The sequence below is a fragment of the Sus scrofa genome, chromosome 1 (assembly GCF_000003025.6).
Source record: "Sus scrofa isolate TJ Tabasco breed Duroc chromosome 1, Sscrofa11.1, whole genome shotgun sequence".
In the NCBI taxonomy this organism is placed as follows: domain Eukaryota; kingdom Metazoa; phylum Chordata; class Mammalia; order Artiodactyla; family Suidae; genus Sus; species Sus scrofa.
This window is the reverse complement of record NC_010443.5, coordinates 82,610,840-82,633,427: the sequence shown is the minus strand read 5'-3', so window position 1 is coordinate 82,633,427 and position 22,588 is coordinate 82,610,840. Positions and strand designations below refer to the sequence as shown.

The following is a 22,588-nucleotide window of genomic DNA, read 5'->3' as shown; positions in this document are numbered from 1 at the left end:
GTTCGAAGAGGGAAGTTTACAGCAATATGAGCTTACCTCAGGAAACAAGAAAAATCTCAAATAAACAACCTAATCTTACACCTAAAACAACTAGGAAAAGAAGAAAAAAAAAGAAAAACCAAAACTCAAAGTTAGTAGAAGGATAGAAATCATAAATATCAGATGAAAAATAAATGAGAGATGAAGAAAACATCAGAAAAGATCAACAAACTGAATGCTGGTTCTTTGAAAAAAATTAATAAAAATTGATAAACCCTAAGCCAGACTCATCAAGAAAAAAGGGAGAGGGCTCAAATCCATAAAATTAGAGATGAAAAAAGAAGCTACAATGGACTTCACGAAATACAAAGGATCATAAGAGGCTACTACAAGTGGCTATATACCAATAAAATGAACAACCTAGTAGAAATGGACAAATTCTTAGAAAAGTACAATCTTCTAAGACTAAACCAGGAATAAATAGAAAATATGAATGGACCAGTCACAAGTATTGAAATTGAAAATGTAATTAAAAAGCTTCCAAAAAACAGAAGTCTAGGACTGGATGGCTTCATAGGCAAATACTATCAAACATTTAGAGAAGAGTTAATGCATATTTTCTTAGTCTCTTCCAAAAAGTTGCAGAGGAAGGAACATTCCCAAACTCATTCTATGAGACCATCATCACCCTTATCCCCAAACAAAAGACCCCAAAAACATTATACCAATATCACTGATGAATATAGATGCAAAAATCCTCAATAAAATGCTACTAGCAAATTGAATCCAACATTATATTAAAAGGATCATACACCATGATCTAATTGGGGGAATACAGGATTTTTCTATATCCTCAAATCAATCAGTGTGATACACCACATTAACAAATTGAATAAAAACTATATGGTCATCTCAGTAGATGCAGAAAAAGCTTTTGACAAAATCCAACACCTATTTATGATAAAATACTCCAGAAAGGGGGAACAGTGGGAACCTGCCTCAACATAATAAAAACCACATCAGCTAACATCATTCTCAATGGTGAAAAACTGAAAGAATTTCTGCTTAGATCAGGAAGAAGAGAAGGATGTCCACTCTTGCCACTTTTATTCAAATAGTTTTGGAATTTCTAGCCATGGCAATCAGAGAAGAAGAAATAAAGGAATTAAAATTGGAAAAGAAGTAAAACTGTTGCTGTTTGCAGATGACATGATTTATACATAAAAAATCCTTCCATATGGTCAAAAAAAAGTGGCAGAAGATCTAAACAGACATTCCTCCAAAGAAGATATACAGATGGCAAAAAACACATGCAAAGATGCTCAACATCATTAATTATTGAGAAATGTCAATCAAAACTCTGATGAGATATCACCTTATACCAGTCAGAAAATGGCCATCATCAAAAAAGGCTACAAACAATAAATGCTCCAGAGGGTGAAGAGAGAAAGAAAGAAAACCCTTCCACACTGTTGGTGGGAATGTAAATTGCTACAACCATTATGGAAAATACTATGGAGGATCCTCAAAAAACTAAAAATAGAGCTACCATGTGATCCAGCAATCTAACTCATGGGCATATATCTGGAGAAAATCATAATTCAAAAAGATACATGCACCCTAATGTTTATAACAGCACTAATTAAAATAGCCAAGACATGGAAGCAACCTAAATGTCTGCTGACAGAGGAATGGATAAAGAAGATGGGGTATATATACATATACAATAGAATATTACTCAGCCATAAAAAAGAATGGACCTAGAGATTATCATACTAAGTGAAGTAAGTCAGACAGAGAAAGACAATCTCATACTGGATATCGTTTATATGTGGAATCTAAAAAAGGATACAAATGAACTTATTTGCAGAACAGAAACAGACTCACAGACTTTGAAAACAAACTATGGTTACCGAATGGGAGAGGTGAGAGGAAGGGCGGATTGGGGGCTTGGGACTGGCACAGTGTGGAATATAGCATATGGAATGACTGGACAACAGGGAGCTACTATATAGCATAGGGAACTCTACCCAATATTCTGTGATAATCGATATGGGAAAAGAATCTGAAAAAGAATGGATATGTGAATATTTATAACTGAATCACTTCGTTGTATAGCAGAAATTATCACAACATTGTAAATCAATTATATTTCACTAAAACTTTTTTAAAAAGAAAAAAGACTAACAAAAATTAATTTACATGCCATCCACTGTGAACTTTGACATCTCTGAAAGAAATTAGTGGGTTTTTTAAAAAAGCCAACATGTGCAGAGAAGCTTAGGAAGCGATGTCTATTAAACACCCAGGAGAACTTAATGACAGTAGTGAATCTACCAACATAAATGCAGAAATGAAGGTCTTCCAAGGCTCATTAAAAACTGCCTTATAACGATAAGCTCTGAAGAAATGAGAGAGGTAAGGGAACAGAACCAAAATAATCCGATTATTACCAGCAGAAAAAGTCAAATTTTGATTTGGCCAAAATGTAGAAACAGACCATCCCAAAGGATGCTGTAATTTTACCGCACTCTACCCAGCCATCATACGTTGGCATTTTTCCACAGACGTAATGACTTTACAACCAGCTTTGTATCAGAAACACCACGGAGCTTTGATTGTTTGTTTGTTTATGTGATTGTTCAAGCTTCCTGAGGGACTCGTAGGCAGCCAGCCAGATATTGGCACATTTCAGGGTGTCTGGGTACCCTGAGCAGTCATAATGCTATCCTTCATATCTATAATAACAGCAATCTGCTAAGAGGAAAGAGCATGTTTATTACATTTTTGCCTGAAAAATACAATGGCAAATGTGGACTACTGACCTATAGAAGTAAATACTCTTGTCACTGACAACCCTAATCCTCTCCTTCAAGATGCTAAAGGGAGAGGGGGGTGAAGGAGCTTTGAGTTATTTCAGTAGACTGTCTAAAAGGCATGCTTTTGAGGTTACCCATGAACAAATGGTTTCTCTATCAAAATATGTACAATGTTATATGTCTTATTTATCTCACAGGGCTATGATTCAGAGTACTGGAAGTGCTTTGTAACCAGGAAAATGTTACACTGATACATTTGTTTTCAGTTGTAACATAACTGCATGAAAATATCTCCTACTGAAAAAATTTTAATCCAGATGAGGATTAAGTAGACAATGTTGTATTACCCCAGTAGACTGAGAAATTAATAGAAAAGAGAATACATAAAAACTTACCTTACCTTTCCTCAAAAAACTAAAAATAAAATTACCATATGATTCAGCAGTTTCACTTCTGGGTCCATACCCCAAAGAACTGCAGACAGGGCCTTGAACAGGTATTTGTACACCATGTTCACAGCATTATAATTTACAATAGCCAAAATGTGTAAATGACCTAAGTGACCACTGATGGATGAACAACATGTAGTATGTACATAGAAAGGAATATTATTCAGACTTAAAAAGAAATTTCTGACATAGGCTACAACATGGATGAACTTTGAAGGTACTATGCTGAGTAAAATAAGCCAGTCACAAAAAAGATAGATACTGAATGATTCCATCTATATTTGAGGCACCTAGAGTAGTTAAATTCATTGAGATAGAAGTAGAATGGTAGATGTCAAGAGCTACGGTGGTGGTGGAGGAGTGGTGGTGGTGGTAGTGGGAGATGGAGAGTTAATGTTTAAAGCATAGAGTTTCAGTTTGCAAGATTTAAAAGTTCTCCAAGTGGATGCTACCAATGGTTGGCCAACAATGAATGCACTTAATGCCACCAAACTGTACCATCAAAAGTTGTTAAAATGGTCAAAACAAAACCAAAAAATAAACTTACCTTACTTAGTGGAGAGGGAGCACCAGATCTAAAAGGCAACCAAAAAAATTAAACCTGAATATACATGAATACATTTGCAAAAGCATTTAAATTTGATGTTTAATCAAATATTAACTTGTTTACACACAGACTTTTTAAGTAATGGGTAAACTATTTTTAAAAAATAATTTTTATCTTTACTGAATTATGACATCTGCTTCCCATGTTTTCCATCCACTTAATTTCTAACACTAAAAATTCTTGAAATCAAAATCTAGCTTCACCATTCTTTGACCTTTACTGCCTATGTCCACCAAAAATAAACTGTTCAAATTGGAATTTTTAAAAATTTTCCAAGACTTGGGAAAAATAATGCTCTATAGAATTAAAAAAATACCCTCTGGCTTATTATATTAAAAAAGTTAGAAAACTCATTAAAGTACATTGGGATTCATTTAATCATAACTGTGATGCATAAAAAGAACACTGGAATAAAAAAGATCCCTTACAGGCCCCATGCCTGGAATGTGTCTCAGCTTCTATATGCATACCCCTAGAGTTTCTCTGTCTTTTCTCATGCTGTAATGAAAACTATCTACAAAAATATTCCCATTATCCCATTAGAACGTGGGAGCTTGTAAAAGAACAGTAACTTCAATGACTGTTTCCAAAGGAGTGAGGGAAAATCAGGAAGGAACACTTTTTTAAAAAGTTAAATTATTATAGATTATTGTATATAATTTCTAGCAAAATGCTTCAGAAACAACTGCCTAAACAGCTTAGATTTTACTAACCTGAGTTGGTGGAAGATACATTAATAATAAAACAAAATGAAGAGCAAAATACATAAGAAGCCTATCGTCCAGGATCCAATAAGATGGCACGGATGACTTTCTACTTATCAACACAGAACATATCACATGTGGCAGTAGTAAAATAAAATTAGCAGAGATTTAGCAAATGGAGTTTTATACCGTATCATGAATTTGTGTTTTAGTGGATGGAGCAAAAGAAATTTAACCACATTATATGCCAGATTAATACCGCTTATGTTCAACTTCATTTGCAAACACACGCCTGCCATATCCTGTTTAAATTTAGTTTTTACTTAAAATGAACATGAAAGCAAGGGTTCACAGAGACTTATGTTATATAATGAAGATAAGAGCCGAAGAGTAAACTACATTAGGTTACATGTAGTTAGGCTGTTATTGTCAGAGGAACATATCCTATGAAGAAAAGGATATGTGTTTGTCCATATTGCTCATCAAGGGTCTACCAAAATAATTTGGAATCAGTATTTTCTGTATCTCAGAAACCTGAAGCCTAAAAGTCTAGTACTAAAGTTGAAAATTCCCTAATGAGTTTTTGGTTAATAATTTCTCCACTCCTACCATCCTCCCCCTCTATGTGGAAAAGGAGGTTAAGACCAAATAAAAATCCAAGAAAGTAATAGCCTTAACTCTGCAAATAAAACATAGAAGCCATCTAACATGGCCACTTTCTAAGAATAAATGAACTGGAATTCATGTGTTTCTTAAGCAATTTTCTTGAGCCAGTTCTTAGTGGTACTGACACAAAGAGAAATACTAATACAAAAAAGATAATTGAGGATGAACTTTTTGAACTATAGTTTCAAACTAATACATAAAAACTCTAACATATTCTATACTCTAAAGTAAAATAAAGATATAGTAAAAATGATAGACTTTCTTTATCTGCTGTTAAAGAATACCATGCTCAAACCAAAGTATAAAATACCATAACTGGCACAAGAATCAGTTTGCCAAGCTCTTGCTAATACTAAGTGACACTATAGTTATACCATGGATTAAGAAAAAAAAAAAAATCCCTCATTATTTCTCTTCCACTAACATCCCATTTACTGCTCTGTATCTTATTTGTCTGCCTGCTCCACTAAATGCTAAATTCTTTGAAGGAAAGGAACCTACCTCGTTTTATATCAGATAACCATATTAACCAAAATATATTAACCAAACATCTTAAACAAAAATTAACCAAACATCTTCAGGATTATTTTATATACAACTAACATGTCAGGATGTGTGGCCTCTGTTTACATGGACCAGCGCCAGGATTTCATCAAAACGGTAGAGCCAGAGGTGCTCCCAATTGGGGACATCACTTTTACAAAGCATCGTTCATCACTGATTAAAATCTAAGGGCTGTGAAGCTCAGAGAAGTAAATATCTTGCCAAAGTCCCAGCATTTCTTAATAGTAGATTTCTGGCCCCAGTCTAAGTCTGTCTGATCCCAGAGCCTGTGCACGTTTCATGCTCCAACCTGTCCTACTGGAAACATGGGGTGGGGGTAGCACATCGGTTCCTCTCTGACACACACACAAATTGCTTCTTTACACCTGTACCTCAGTGGATTTTCTACCCTACCATTGGCTCTCTATAAAATATAATGCTATGATCTTTTATATATACATAATGACATTAATTAAAGACCTACATTTATTTTAATAACTTCAGCTAGAGACCCCAGTAAACTGTGTTGGGAAAAATAAAGCATAGATGTAATTTTAGAAGAGAATGAACGACCCATAGTAATCTACCCTCAATTCTATCAAATGTTACAGACAAATCCATGGGTTTTTATGATGAACACAGAAAATGCCAAGGTTAATTTCCAACATGTAAGTAAGCTATCAAAAGAGGAAATTATATTTCTTATTCACAACATTGATCCCTACACAGTTTTGGTCATAAATATTAGCCAGAAAAACAAACCAAACACAGAGGTGAAAAACCTATCTACATCTTCCAGATAATTTTAATTGCAATAAACTTATCTCTGTACTGTCAACACTTACTAAACCCACATATAAAATCAATTTCTCTCTTTTGATCTGTGGAATTGTAGAAACAGACAATATACAAAAGTATATCATACTGTATTGAATTACATTTCAAAACTGAGTATCAGTAGATATAAAGCACTACAATATAAAAAGGCCTACAATTTTTTTTAGTAGACATTTGAAAATGTCTTCATTTTATGCATTTACTTGACTTAGAGGTTAGGATAGTTTTGCACTGTTACTAGAAGACAAAGAAAACAATAAACAATTTTAAGTGATTCCTTTTCTTTACAACATTGTCTTTAGGCACTTCTGGATGAGCCATAGGGATATCTTTTGTTTACTAAACAAATGAAAAAGTCTTTGATTTTTAAAATCTAAGAAGAAAAATATGTGTATAAACCTAGGAGAGACTGTTAGTCTTCATTTAAGAAGACTAAAATAAAGTAAAACCATTTATGCCGGTCACCTTGGGAGACAAATCCTTAAAAAGCATAATGAAAAAAACACAGGTGTGTGAAATGGACAGAAATCAATTCCAAATGTTTGAAATATCAAATATGGGATCTTAAAGAGTGTTTTTTGCATTTTTAGTAATAAGCAAATGCAAAAAAGTCACTCAGTATAGTACTCACCCTTCACTTAAGTTCCCAGGTAAGCACAAACATACAAAGAAGAAAATAGTTAACTATTATAGTTCATTTATTTAAAAAATAGGGACTAAACAAAAGACAAGTTCATATGTGGTCTCAGCCAATTCAGAAAAGAAATCTGATGAGCATACAATGATTCCAAAGGAGAGAGGAAAGTTATGCTCAGCAAAAGGTAATTCAAAACAGAAAACCATGTTTTTACTTCACTACTCTTAGAAATATACTAAGTATCCATAGCTAAATAGACCAAAAATAGTTTGTAGCAGCCACAAGGAGGGGATTTAGATTTGAAGTTAGGGTTAAGGACATGTGCTAGAGAAGGCAGCTTCTCGCATGACTACAGCCCTGGTAGATTTAAGGAGGGAAAAGGGTGGGCAGGGGAGGCAGTGGGGGTGGGGGGGTGGCGGTGGTGGGGTGTGGAGGAGGTGGGGGTGGCGGTGGTGGGGTGTGGAGGAGGTGGGGTAGGGTGGGAACCTGAAGAGGTAAGAAGGCAGAGAAATCCTCATTGCCCAAGGGAGAGGCTCTAACTTTGGGGATAAGCGTATTTCCTTAGTTAAAGGGACCCTTCTGCCACAAGAACAGGGACATTTCTCAGGCTTCCTGCCTCCTTCGGCTTAAATCCTGGGCAATTCATTTGGCTTCCCTGACACCCTAATATGGGGTTGAGGGGGACAGCAATTACTGGAAATGAGCACCTTCTTTTGTGACTTAATATACTCTGTCTCTTCAGTTGACATCCATCTGCCCACAAAAGTCTGATTGTCCATGTCCACTCTGAAGCAGGGACAGTCCTTGGGCTATGGTACAGCCTTGACAGAGGCCCTGAGAGGTCTTGCCATCCTTCATACTAAATAGCTTGGCCATCACTGCCTGAGAGAGTCCTACACAGCTGTTTATAACCGAAAATTTAAGACGTGTGATAATTATTACACTAAGTTGGAAAAGATGACAGAAATAATCCTTATATAATGAAACAACAAGCAAAAAAGTGACATCAAGACACGAGTCTAGATTCTGGGAGAATGCTCACAGAGGTGAAAAAGCATCCTGATAGCTGTATCACAGGTAATGTCCACCATCAATCTACAGCCCTGCAATGAGCAGTTCACAGGTTGTCTCTGCTCATCTCTTCTGTCAATCTAAACAGAATCAACATAAAGCTGGGATCACGACCACCAGTAACAAAAAGATTTCAAGCTGACTTTGTAGAGAGGGCTACATTGTTTTTAGGCAGAGATAATGAAATAGAAAATACTCTCAGACTTTAATAATCAGAAAGTCCACTTAAACCACATGTGAGTGGGGAATCAGTGTGTACATGATTAAGGAAGGCTTCTAGGATGTGTAAAAAGTCAGAGACAAGGAGGGCAGGCATCCAAGATGAGCAGGATTAGAGTTGGAGCAAGGCATAAAGACTGGAAAGCACTGGGTCTTATGAACAGACAAGTGTGACACCGGCTGGAGAGAAGAACAAACATGGAAACTGGCAATGAGAAAAAATGGTCAAAAATCTAAGTGTCCAAACACAAAGGTTGAAAATCTACTAAAATGACACTTATTGCTGCTTGATTGCCCCTCTGTCTATAATAAGATCTCTGAGCACAATATCAGCAGGATGCTATGCTGAAGGGTCCAGGTGGGAAAAGCCTGGAGTCCAGAAAACAATACCTGAAGGCTTTGCTTTTTCACTGTGGGGCTGGTAAACATAACACAGTGTTCAAGGCTGCTTGTGAAATTATGTTTGTTTTTGCTCATACTCAATGACGATAGCCTCAGTTTTCAGACAAAAACAACTCTTTTTCTGAGTATTGTGAATCCCTTCAGAGAGCAAATAAATACATCAGCAAATTCAGTCAACACAGGTACAACTTAGTAATGTGTTGCATTAGCCTGCAGACAGATTTACCTAAACATAAGGGTCACACTCATTAGTAAATGGGAAAGATGGAGGCTTTGAGGGAACTCAGAAAGATTACAATAAAGCAAACCCTAAAATTGGGGTACCATGACAAAACTCATTTTGTAAAGAATGTGTCTAGTATTTTTCATTTTAGAATATACAACTCATGCATACTTGTTTCCAGGTTTCTTTCCTTCTAATGTATTTAGATGCTGTTCAAGGGTCTCCATAAGACTGCTGGGAGCCTACAATAAGAAAGTAAAAAATAAATGTCTGCATTGTTCTCTTTCAAAATAAATACACTGGAACATCACTGTAACTTTGTAGAGTGGAGGTCTGTGTACCCCAATCCATATGGGAGATAATTTCATCCCAGGTTCTTTTGATATTTCAAGTACTTAAATTCTACAGAATATCAGACAGGCCCATCTCACATATACTGAACTTCACTGTGTCACAGGGTTACAGTGTGGTTTCAGTGTAGAAATTACATTGGATAGACTTTTTCTAAGATATTAACTTAAATGTAGTAAACTCTATCAAATCAAGTGTACCATATGCTTCCATAAGACCACAGTGAAAAAAAAGAAGGTATCTGTATCCAAGTCAGAAGCATAAGTGCCCAAATACAAACTTATAGAAATAGGAAAATACAGTAAAATCTCTGTATTCACATTTGACTTAAATATTAGGAAAAATATTAAATATTAGGAAACTTACTCACATTTGACTAAAATATTAGGAAAAAATACTACTTTGTTAAAAAAGGGAGGGTATGTGAGAGTTGTGGAGAAAAACACAACTTTAATAGTCAATCATAATTAAGACTTTCATGCTATCAAGCTACTTTATATATATAATGAAGTAACTTTATCAAATATTACTGTTATAATAAGACTATGGTGTATTGGCAAATTTAATATATTTCAAATCTTTTGTTAAGAAGTACCTGAATGTTTGTTTTTATAATAATACTTTAAGTAATATAAAGTGATGGCATTTTACTGTATATTAGAAGGAGAAATAATAGGTTCATATAAATATTCCACTTCATCTATATCTCAAGCATTAGAAATTTAATTTCACCTTTCTCAAATAATCTTAACCCAAATTAGACCTCAACAGCAGCACAGGCATTCAAAGACTAGCATTACATTTATAGGTAAGTTCAATTATGACAACTGTTCTTTAAATTAATATAAAATTAGTTTTGAAGGGTTTTAGAAATATGCTAACTGCCAAAATAGCTCACAGAATTCAAGGAAATTCATGTAACTGTGCATTTTACATTACACCTATGACAAACGAAAATAAAATTCTTATTAAAAATTTTTAATTCCAAAGTTCAGGATATTTAATGTTCATTTTATCTCACTAACAGATTTATAAACTGTCTTCATAATATTGTGATTATGTAATTATGTGATTATAAGTGTAAATTTCTAAGCCAAACATAAATGTATAAATATAAATAAATGAACAAAAATATTAACTTGACCAAAATGATGAAGGTAGGGTAGAAAGGCATAGCCCTATGAGGATTATACAAAAAGTTAATGGCTATAGAGTAGAAAAAAAATAATTGGTGGATATGATAAATTTTGAAAATTATAAAAACTAGAATTTTTAAATATAGCTTAGGTAAAAATGGACTTAGGAACTTTCAGTAAACTACAATTTGTGAAATACTTCCAAGTTTGAAAAAAAATAATTTTTAAGAGATAAAGGAAATTTTGCTTTATAGAAAAATAATAAACTATAAAAATGTGCTCATTTAATAAACAGAATGTATACTGTAACCTTAAAAGGAAGAAAACAGAAGTGGATTCACAATTTTTAGATGAACTGACAACTTCAAAAACGTTATACTAATTGTTATAATAATAATCATGATAATTGCCATAACAATGGAATCTAGGAGGCCTGGGCATAGAGATTTCCATTTTTTGAAACTCCATTATTTTCATTGGGATCACAGTAAGGGAAGAATATATCAAGCCATAGAACCTCTCTCCAGGTTGAGGACTTAGGTCCTCTGAATACTAAATGCAATGTAAAATGTGATTCTTTGCTAAATCTGTTTTAAAAATGCTATTTATAATCACAGAATAGAGAACAATATGTGATAACAAAAAAGTAGTATTTTTTCTATATAGTTTCTTAATTATCTAGAAACAAAATCCCCCAAACGAGAATGACAGTTCACAATGCCATCCTTTTTGTAAAGTTTCTTAGTAATTTAAGAGGAAAAAAATTAAAGTATCAGTCATAAAAACATCGCAGTAGTCAAAAGAAATCTGACCAAGAATAGACTACAAAACTGACTTTGCTTTAAGAGGATTTATTTTACAATGCATTGAACATAAATTTAGTTGGAGAATTTTATCTTAGAGGTTTACAAATGCTTCATCATTTATGTCTCTCATAAGGACATGTAAAATCTAAAAGAAATAAGCTCCTAAAATGTTTTCGGAGGGGAAAACAATCTACTTTCATAGCAAAATTTGAGAGTGTAGGGAATACTGGCTGCCTTCTCAACCGTATCTATAGCACTGAGCACATCCTGGCAGGCCATGGACAAAAAATGACAACTGTCTCAAGTTTTCAAGGGGCAAAACTTTGAGAATGCCTCTGCTGTTGTAAAAGGAACTTTAGTATCATTAGCAGTATCTTTAATTGTTTATTTGAAATAATGCTGAAGTCAATTAGATGGAAAATACCAACCCAAAGGACAAGAGGCAGCCTGTGAAAGCTAATCAATAACAATGATAAATCATGGTTACCAATTCATCAGCAGTACAGTCTTTAAGAGGAGACTTTTCTTTACCAGTGGTTTTCAGATCAACCAGAATTCCTGACATCAAAACCTAAGATGTTTTTCATAAATGGAGATATATTAAATTTAGAAGGTGCAGGTGCATGCACGCACACATGCACACACATGCACACACACACACACCAGGCAGGAAATCGATTTTGAGAAATCCTTTTCTTGGAACAAATTCATAGCTAATTGTGAGTACAGGAACAAAAAGGAAGCCTCCATCTACAATTCAGATGCTTTAGATTCTAAAGCATCATTAAAACCAAATGGGGAAAAAAAGCAACCAAAAGATCATTTGAATTTTTGATCATGAGATCTAAGAACCCACTGGAAAGAGCTGGGGAGAAACATTTCGGTTCTGATACCATATTTACTTCTTACCCAATATAGTACTTTTAAATGTTTACAAAAATTTTTCATTGATATTTGTAAGTCATTTAAAATGCTATAACGATGCTATTATATGCACAACTTAAAAAGGGCTACAGATGATTGCACTGGTATTTACAGTGCATTTTCTAACCTAAAAGATAGCCATTCAATTCCTCTCTTTCATCTTGCTGCAAGAGGAATTTTAATTCTTTTTTCAGTTAGCCCTCCTGGTCCCCATCTCCACTTTAATCCTCTTCCTTGTTGGCTATTTTTGCTTCTTACCAAGGCTAGATTCAGTGGCCATGGTGGCCAAAGAGAAGAGTGGCAGAGGGCAGAATGTAATCTCAGAGATCTTAAACTGAATCTGCACAACTTGGCATTTCTGACCTGATGCCAGATTAGTCCTGGTCTAACACTATCTGAAGGATTAACTATAGAACAGCTCACATTTCAGTTTGGATCTGACTGTATTGCCACAGTGGGGCTAAACTGACAGCTCAGAGATAAGCCTCCATTAGACCTGTGGACACAGTTTGAAACAAAAATTAGGGAGTGTGTTTAGCTCAGGTGCTCATGATCCCAACAGAACTCACAATTAGGTTACTTATTAAGAAATTTAGAAGCACACAATACTCTTGAACTGAGATTTAAATATACACTGGAGAAATGAACTAGAGGATTTTTTTATGGGAGGTAATTTCAAAATAAATGTTAATATTAACATTTATGTGGCTCTTAAGGTCCTAACAAAAGCAGAGGATAGAGTGTTAGCAGTATCTAACAAATATCTACCATAGGATAGCTTTCTACTAGATCCAGGGCTAGATTTAACATATTTAAGGATGAGTCTCTGTTTCCTAAATTATGATAACATGGAGCATACATTGTTAAATAAAACATTATGTCTCTGAACTTAAGAGAAGATTATATAAATTATAATGGCTATTACAGTCATTAAAAAATTAAATCTAAGTATGTAGATCCTCTTTTAAATGATATACTCTAATTTTCTAATTTTATTTTATTTTTTCTTTTTGGGCTATGCCAATGACATATGGAAGTTCCTGGGCCAGGGAATGACTCTTAGCTGAAGCTGTGACCTACACCGCAGCTGCAGCAACACTGGATTCTTAACCCACTGCACTGGGCTGGGGATTGAATCAGCACCTACACAGAGATAAGCCAGATCATTAATCCACTAAGCCACAGTGGGAACTCCTGTAATTTTCTAATTTTAAGAACAAAAAGTATTTAAGTATTCTTTTTAACCTTTCCTTGTCTCCCTTCATATTCTGCCTATACTGAGATAAATGAGAACTATTTTTTTCTTAGCTCTCAGCCTAACAATACACTGAGTTTTATTTATTTATTATTTTTGTCTTTTTAGGGCTGCACCCGTGGCATATGGAGGTACCCAGGGTAGGGGTCAAATCAGAGCTACAGCTGCCAGCCTACACCACAGCCACAGCAACACGGAATTCATGCTGCGTCTGTGACCTATACCACAGCTCACAGCCACACCGTATCCTTAACCCACTGAGCGAGGCCAGGGATGGAACCTGCATCCTCATGGATACCAGTCAGATTTGTTTCTGCTGAGCCACAATGGGAACTCCCGATTTATCATTTCTAAAAGCTATTCACTGAGTCAAATATTTAAACATCCACCTTTGGTAGGTTTACGTGTATTATTTATCTGAGCTATTTTTAAAAACAGCAATGTTAACATTTGTTATGATTCAATAATTTAAAATGAAAGCACACTGATTTTCTTTGCTTTTTCTTACAGTGGTACACAATTCACAAATCTTTATCAAAATCTCTTTAAAGAGATCTTTAATAGCATTTTATGCCCACCTAATTTTTAGTCATATCCAAGATGATATTAGTATCTTATTTAGGTATGTACCTGCTCAAAGAACATTATCTCCTCATAACAGCAAAAATATTTTACACCAATAATCTGTCTACTAGAAGGTACTGTCTCTCAAATTTTATTTTATTTATTTTTATTTTTTTATTTTTTTTTGTCTTTTTGCCATTCCTTGGGCTGCTTCCGAGGCATATGGAGGTTCCCAGGCTAGGGGTCGAATCAGAGCCATAGCCACCGGCCTACACCACAGCCGCAGGAATGCGGGATCCGAGCTGTGTCTGCAACCTACACCACAGTTCATGGCAACGCCAGATCCTTAACCCACAGAGCAAAGCCAGGGATCGAACCCACAACCTCATGGTTCTTAGTCGGATTCGTTAACCACTGCGCCACAACGGGAACTCCTGTCTCTCAAATTTTAAATCAAAAAGTACAATGCCATCATGTTCTGCATTGTTGAGTTTTATTTATGAAGAACCCTTGGTATTCAACGGTTATTTTAATAATGTCAATACAGAGACCATTACTTTGGATTTCTCTAATTTTTAATAAAAATGTAAGATTAACATTATTTAAATATGGAAAAATTTTAAGGGATTTTAATACTATTAAAAGTTGGAACCTTTCAATTATGATAATTTTCTTCACTTAAAATAACTTTTCTTTATTTACAAAGACAGAACATTCATATATTTATTAGTGGTATATAAGACAGCAGTTCTATAGTCTCACCTATCATCTAACTCTAGTGAAAGAAGATATTTGAGACAGAATTTTACTGTAACAGAGTGACACTCTGATTAAATAAACAAAATTCCTCCAATTATGAGAAAGGTCATACAATGATTCTGTATATGCAAATGATCTTGATTTTTGAGCAGCGACACAACATACTCACTTGACAGACAAAAGGATTGATAAGGAAGAAGTCCTATTGTTTTTGCTTTCTAGATGTCCCCAGAAAAATCACTCATCTACCAGTAGGTTTTTTTTTTTCTTTTAAGGTTATTGTTTCTTTGTTTGTTTATAGAAATTCCCTCACTTCCTGGGGAGACGAGAATCAGTAGAACGATGACATCAGTGTTCTCCTCATTCTGCCCCTCCCCCACCCCGGGACATGTTAAAAGCTAGAAGCAGAAGCAGGAAGAACAGTTAGAATGTTCTGGTTCTGATCGCAGGCCTGCAAAGAGTCGCTTTTCACGGATAAAGCACTTTTTAAACATTATTCCAGGCTTCCTTCTGATTCAAGTTTAAGAATGGAAAAAAAAAAAAAGAGCTCAATAAGTAAATTCAGTTGCCTTTATAGAAGAAACTATTTTATAAGAGTAGGAAAATATTCATATTAACTCCAGAAATTTATTCAGTAGCTAGAAAAAAATAAGTTAGAGTGATTTCCAAGAACAAAGGCTGGCCTGCATTCAAAAGGCATTAAATGCTTCTAAGACTCTGCCCTGGGTAAGACCACCGATGGTAAACTATGGAGAAACAATTTCATAAATACTAAGTTTTTCACTCAGAGAATCACTTACCTGTGTGAGGTCAGGAATGTCACCTTTATCAATGCCAACTTGCTGTGGATTAAAAAAAATGTTACTTAGTAGGATTTGAATGATTAATTTCTTTGCACTTATACAAATTAGTTAAAACCACAGCTCAGTCCTGGGTGTAAAATTATTATATATGTATATATATATGTGTATATATATATGTGTATGTGTATATATATATATATATATGCTCTTTATGTAGTTTTCCTCTCAATATAAGAGCAATGATTTTGTTAATATAGTTAGATATAACAAGTTCATAGAATTTTGCTAGAACCCCCCAAAAGAACTTAAGTAACTGAAGTATAAAAGGTTTCCTCCATGGTTAATGACAACTAACAATTTTTTAAAATGCTTACACTACATTTATTTATTTTTTATTTATTTATGCTTTTTAGGGCCACACCTGTGGCATATGGAAGTTCCCAGGCTAGCAGTCGAATCAGAGCTATAGCCACTGGCCTACACCACAATCACAACAATGCAAGATCCAAAGCTCCTGTGCGACCTACATCACAGCTCACAGCAACGCTGGATCCTTAACCCACTGAGCAAGGCAAGGGATCAATCTTGCATCCATATGGATCCTAGTCAAGCTTGTTACCGCTGAGCCACAATGGGAACTCTTGCTTAGACTAAATTTAAACTGTGACTTACATGCAGTCAATCCTCTGGACAGGGAATGTTCATTTAATTTTAATAACTTGTTCAGGATATAGTTTCCGCCCTTCCTCATACATTTTGTTAGCTTCCTATGTATCCTTCCAGAGTTTATGTATAATACAAGGAAATATGATATATAAATACATATTTATTTTCCACATTATTATACAATAAGAGTGTATTATATAACTGGGATTATACTTTTCATTTAATAATATATCTTTGGGCTATATCTATACTATACACAGTTTCCTTATTTTTAAAACAACTTCCTTGCCCTATAATTTATTTAACAATCACCTATTAATGGCATTTAAGTTGCTTCCAATCTATTGCCATTGCAAGTAATATTGCACACATCATTTTATACCTGTGTGGACACATCTGTAGGATACATTTATAGGAGTAGAATTACTGGATAAAAGCATATGCAAATTTCTAATTTTTGTAGCTTGGGGAAGGTGAGGGGGCAGAAAAAGAAAGTTAACAAGAGCAAAATATGGGACTATATTAATAAAGGTGAATCAGTGAAGAGAGTTTATAGGTGTTCACTATACAACCCTACCAACTCTTTTGTAGGCCTAAAAATTATTCAAAATAAAAAGTTGGAGAAAAATACAAATCATAAATTCAATGATCTCATTTAATATTAATGATGAATCTCAAAGAAACAAAGTGAGTTAAACTGAGACTCTCTGAGAAAGAAGTGCTTCGGTTACGCTGACCTAAATGTAGAGGTAAATACAGAAAGAGCCAGTGTTGGGCTCTTGTGAAGACAATAAGGCAAACTGGAGAGTAGAAAATCCACTTGTGTGTCATCTGCTGAGCTAACTCCTTTCCTTTGCCTTTGCAATATCTAAAGCAGAGTTTCTTAGCCCTGGCACTACTGACATTTCTGGATGATAATTCTTTGTCAGGGGCTATCTTGTGCCCTGTAGGATGCCAGCAGCATCCTTAGTCTCTACCCACTGGGTGCTAGTGGCCCTCTCCTTCCTCCAGTGTGACAACCAGAAATATCTCCAGATGATGTCCCTTAGAGAGGAAGGGGAGCAAAGTCACCCACCTTTAAGAGCCACTAGAACTCTAGCCCTCGTCCTTCTGTATGAACTCAGGCTGGAGAGTCTTTCCAGAAATAAAGCTGTCATCTGCTGATGACTGAACCCTGACTTTTCGGGAAGTCATTGCTATTTCCCTAAACTCATCTATATCATTTCAAATTATAGAAACGATAACTAAGGCAACTTCATTCTGTTTATTTTCATATTTGAGTACTTCTTGAGAAGATCCATTAAAAATTCATATGAATGAAGTAAGCGCTCATGAAATTAAAGCATTATGGATCCCTAATATTGGAATCACTTTAGTAAAAGGCGCTGTGCGTTTCTATTAAGTGGGTAATTCTGTTAAAGATGCAACTTAGGAGTTCTTCCTTTACCTTGCTGTTTTTTCTGCCCTGAACTTCTGAACCAAAATGAAGTTGGAGGATGGAGCTAAAAAAGTGTGATTGTATTTCAGAAATCTCATCACTTTCTGTCTGAAAGTATTCTGGGAGCTGTAACTCCTATGAGTTGGAGTTGGTATTTACCTTGGAATAGCAAACTAAGAATAACTTAGTTCTATGAAAGGGAAGTGAGCTCATCAGGAATGCCTATCTCTGTAAAATAACCATTTTACGAAGTTTCAGTTGTCTGCTTTAGGATACTTCAGTATTCAAAATCACAACATGCAAAGGTTTCTGCGTCACAAGCAATTCCTCTGCAATATTTGACTATTTCTGTAGAAATTACTCAGTTACTCTATATTTCTTTTTTCTTTTTTTATTGTTATTTCCCCAATACAATTTTTTTTCTACTGTACAGCATGGTGACCCAGTTACACATACATGTATACATTCTTTTTTCTCACATTATCATGCTCCATCATAAGTGACTAGACATAGTTCTCAGTGCTATGCAGCAGGATCTCACTGCTAATCTATTTCAAAAGCAACAGTGTGCATCTATTAACCCCAAGCTCCCAATCCATCCCACTCCCTCTGTCCCCCTTGGCAACCACAAGTCTATTCTCCAAGTCCATGAGTTTCTTTTCTGTGGAAAGTTTCACTTGTGTCATAGATTAGATTCCAGATATAAGTGATATCATATGGTATTTGTCTTTCTCTTTCTGACTGACTTCACTCAGTATGAAAGTCTCTAGTTTAATAGGATGGACAACTTAATGTTAACATTTGTCAAATAGCCTATCGTATTTTTATTTTAATTTATTTATTTTTTGCTTTTTAGGGCCACACCCACGGCATATGGAGGTTCCCAGTCTGGGGGTCCAATCAGCTATAGCTACCGGCCTACGCCACAGCCACAGCAACATCAGATCTGAACTGCATCTGTGACCTACACCACAGCTCACGGCAACACCGGATCCTTAACCCACGGAGTGAGGCCAGGGATTGAACCCACAACCTCATGGTTCGTAGTCAGATTCGTTTCCGCTGCACTACGACAGGAACTCAGCCTACTGTATTTTAAAAATGATACTCTACACATTCTTCAGGCAAATGGTGCTAGCTACAAGGAAGCTACTGGCTGTGAGTCCATACCATATACAGCACACAAGTATTGTGTGGTAGAAAGAGAAGCTTTGTACCTTTGTTGAAAAATTCCTGTATTTACTAACCATAACCAAACTACTCAAAACTCATCTTCAAATAGTTAAGGTGAAAATTATGAACAATGCAAGTTTTTGGCCATGCCCACAGCATGCATAAGTTCCTGGGCCAGGGACTGAACCCAAGCCACAATAGTGACCTGAGCCATAGCAGTGACAATGCTAGATCCTTAACCTGCTAGGCCACCAGAGAACTCCAACAGTGCATTTCAATGTGAAAGAAAATACAAATGGGTATGGTTGGTCCATTGTGATGAATGTTTATTCTATTTTAAAAAATTTTATAAATTAGTATCCTCCAATATGTCTTAGCCATGATGAAATAAAAGTAAAATATTGCATTATTGAAAGAAAGTTTCTCAAAATGCCATCTGGTTTCTGTATACCCTCTTCTTGATAGCCGGAAATGGGCCTGTGATAACACAAGGTTATCAAGAGACACAAAGTAAAATTTTACGTGTCAGAACAGAAGGAGCTGATAAATCAGCACTCTTTTTCTCACGGAGACCTTGAGCCCACCCTTATTGTGCTGATTAGAGAAATATATACCCTAAACTGTAACATGTCTATACCTTACTTTTCTGATACATATTTTTTTGATAGGTTTCCTTACTTTTCTGACGGGAAGCATGTGCCCAAGGAATTAAACATTGAAAGAAGATTCTGCACTGGGTACTTAGGTATAACTGCTTTTTTTTTCACAGAGAGAAAGTAGGAACATTTTACTAGATTATTCTGATAATTATGGTTGAGCTATGGGAAAACCATACCAAATACAAAAAAACCCCACAAAACTTGTGTAGCAGCAAAAGTTCCAAGCAATTCTGCCCTGTCTTTGAAGACCTCCAACATCAATAAACCCATGGAAATACACAGGAACATGCTTCAATGTACCTGTAATTTACATAAGCTAATCTTTACCTTTTGTTTCCCATATTACATAATTTAAAAAATTCTGATCGAAAACTGTATGGATCTAAGCTTAGGAGATGGCATTTTGCAATATTAGTTTGGTCTTGGAATTTGAATGTGACTCCTGTGAATAAACGAACTTTGAAAAACAATGCATGGACTAGAATGCTTCCTAAATTCTGTGTATAAAATGTTTATTTTTGTGCTATATTCTCAAAATGGCAAAAACAGCAAAGACATGGTATGAACATTTCAAAAACACAGCATTTTTATGCTGTGCTGATGCGCTTCAGAATCCCGCTCACAAAGCACCTCAGTCAGCCCTAGCAATCAGTGAGTTGACATGTTAAGATAAGAACCCATTTGTCATCCTGACAGAGGACTCTAGTAAAATGTCATAATTTCCATTATGTGTGAACTCATCATTGGGTTTCACAAGAGAATGCACCATTTTACAGACAACTCAGGAACAACAACTGTATGGTTACACAGTTGCTGTGATTAAGTACAGAGACATCTTTAAGAGGCAGTTTATAAACTTTATACAGTTAATTACACTGTTTTATTTTTTTCCTTGTGTTTAAATCATTGACAAAGTAAGAAGGGTCAGACTTTATGGTTTGTCATTTACACAGTAAGAACAATGGGAGGACTTCTCTAAGGGCTTTGTTCTTGGTTCAGAGGAAACACTTTCTTACCATCAAAGACAGATATTAGGTGAAATGGAGGAACAAACCACCTTGAAAAGCTGTATGGGAGCTTCTCTGGGACTTTGTACATGGAATGATCCTTTGATTAAAAAGATGGATGAGATGACTTCTAAGGTCACTTCCATCCCTAACACGCTGTGACTGTGTGGCAGAATGAATGTTCTGCCATGTTATAAACTCTACTGTCTACACCAAATATGTGAGTTAATATCACTTACCTCGGCAACTTTGAGAAATTCAGACACACGTGTCATTCTAGTTAGAAATCGTTTGTAAATTTCTAGAGCATCTTTACATTGTCCTTTCTTCATTTCAAAAAACTTTTCTAGAAGAGATAGATAAGCATTTTGAAAAAAGTATTATATTCAATTTTCTTCTAAGCTTATGTTGATACTATTACTTAAAACTTTAGTGTTTGTTTCCTAGAAGAGAACATAGGCAAAACACTCTCTGACATCAACATCATGAATATTTTCTCAGGTCAGTCTCCCAAAGCAACAGAAATAAGAGCAAAAATAAACCCATGGGACCTCATCAAACTGAAAAGCTTTTGCACAGCAAAGGAAACCCAAAAGAAAACAAAAAGACAACTTACAGAATGGGAGAAAATAGTGTCAAACGAGGCAACGGACAAGGGCTTAATCTCTAGAATATATAAGCAACTTATACAACTCAACAGCTAAAAAGCCAATCAACGAATGGAAAAATGGGCAAAAGACCTGAATAGACTGTTCTCCAAGGAAGACATACAGATGGCCAGCAAACACATGAAAAAATGCTCAACATCGCTGATTATAAGAGAAATGCAAATCAAAACTACCATGAGATACCACCTCACACCAGTCAGAATGGCCATCATTAATAAGTCCACAAATAACAAGTGCTGTAGGGGGTGTGGAGAAAAGGGAACCCTCCTGCACTGTTGGTGGGAATGTAAACTGTACAGCCACTATGGAGAACAGTTTGGAGATACCGTAGAAATCTATACATAGAACTTCCATAGGACCCCACAATCCCACTCTTGGGCATCTATCCGGACAAAACTACTTAAAGGAGACACATGCACCCGCATGTTCATTGCAGCACTATTCACAATAGCCAGGACATGGAAACAACCCAAATGTCCATCGACAGATGATTGGATTCAGAAGAGGTGGTATATATATACAATGGAATACTACTCAGCCATAAAAAAGAATGACATAATGCCATTTGCAGCAACATGGATGGAACTAGAGACTCTCATACTGAGTGAAATGAATCAGAAAGACAAAGACAAATACCATATGATATCACTGATATCTGGAATCTAATACAGGGGACAAATGATCCTTTGCACAGAAAAGAAAATCATGGACTTTGAAAATAGACTTGTGGCTGCCTGATGGGAGAGGGAGGGAGTGGGAGGGATTGGGAGTTTGGGGTTATCAGATACAACTTAGAATAGATTTACCAGGAGATCCTGCTGAGTAGCAATGAGAACTATGTTTAGATACTCATGTTGCAACAGAACAAAGGGTGGGGTAAAAAATGTATACATGTAAGGATAACTTGATCCCCTTGCTGTACAGTGGGAAAAAAATAAATTAAAAAAAAACTTTAATGTTTGAATCAAAACACTTGACACTAAAACTCATGTGACATGTGCAAATATATAAACAAGGAATCCCAGAATAATTTAAGCAAGGTATTATCTCCTAAGATGTCTCACATGAAACAACTCAGATAATGAAAACACAACCAAAGAAGAATATGTTAATTGTCATAACAGGTTTTCTCCATGATCCTAGTATTGTTTCGAAAAACAGCATCAAATTCTCGCTGACATCTCACAAGTTAGTTCTGCATTTTACAGTATCCTTATTTTCCT

The 22,588-nt window shown here is 35.4% G+C and overlaps 1 protein-coding gene across 30 annotated transcripts in view; it reads right to left on the bottom strand.

Annotated features, from left to right (window-relative positions):
* The window catches only part of SNAP91 (synaptosome associated protein 91), a 157,655-nt gene that overhangs the window by 65,225 nt on the left and 69,842 nt on the right, over positions 1-22,588 (bottom strand). For 19 of the 30 annotated variants that reach the window (XM_021091681.1, XM_005659405.3, XM_021091761.1 and 16 more), the window contains exons 8-12: positions 20,937-21,043; positions 15,752-15,793; positions 9,328-9,398; positions 7,236-7,241; positions 3,795-3,822 (exon numbers count right to left, since the gene is read on the bottom strand). In XM_021091681.1, the coding sequence (XP_020947340.1) occupies positions 3,795-3,822; positions 7,236-7,241; positions 9,328-9,398; positions 15,752-15,793; positions 20,937-21,043 (254 nt within the window). The remainder of the gene's footprint in view (positions 1-3,794; positions 3,823-7,235; positions 7,242-9,327; positions 9,399-15,751; positions 15,794-20,936; positions 21,044-22,588) is intronic. The other 11 variants (XM_021091727.1, XM_021091696.1, XM_021091737.1 and 8 more) reach the window with 1 other exon arrangement.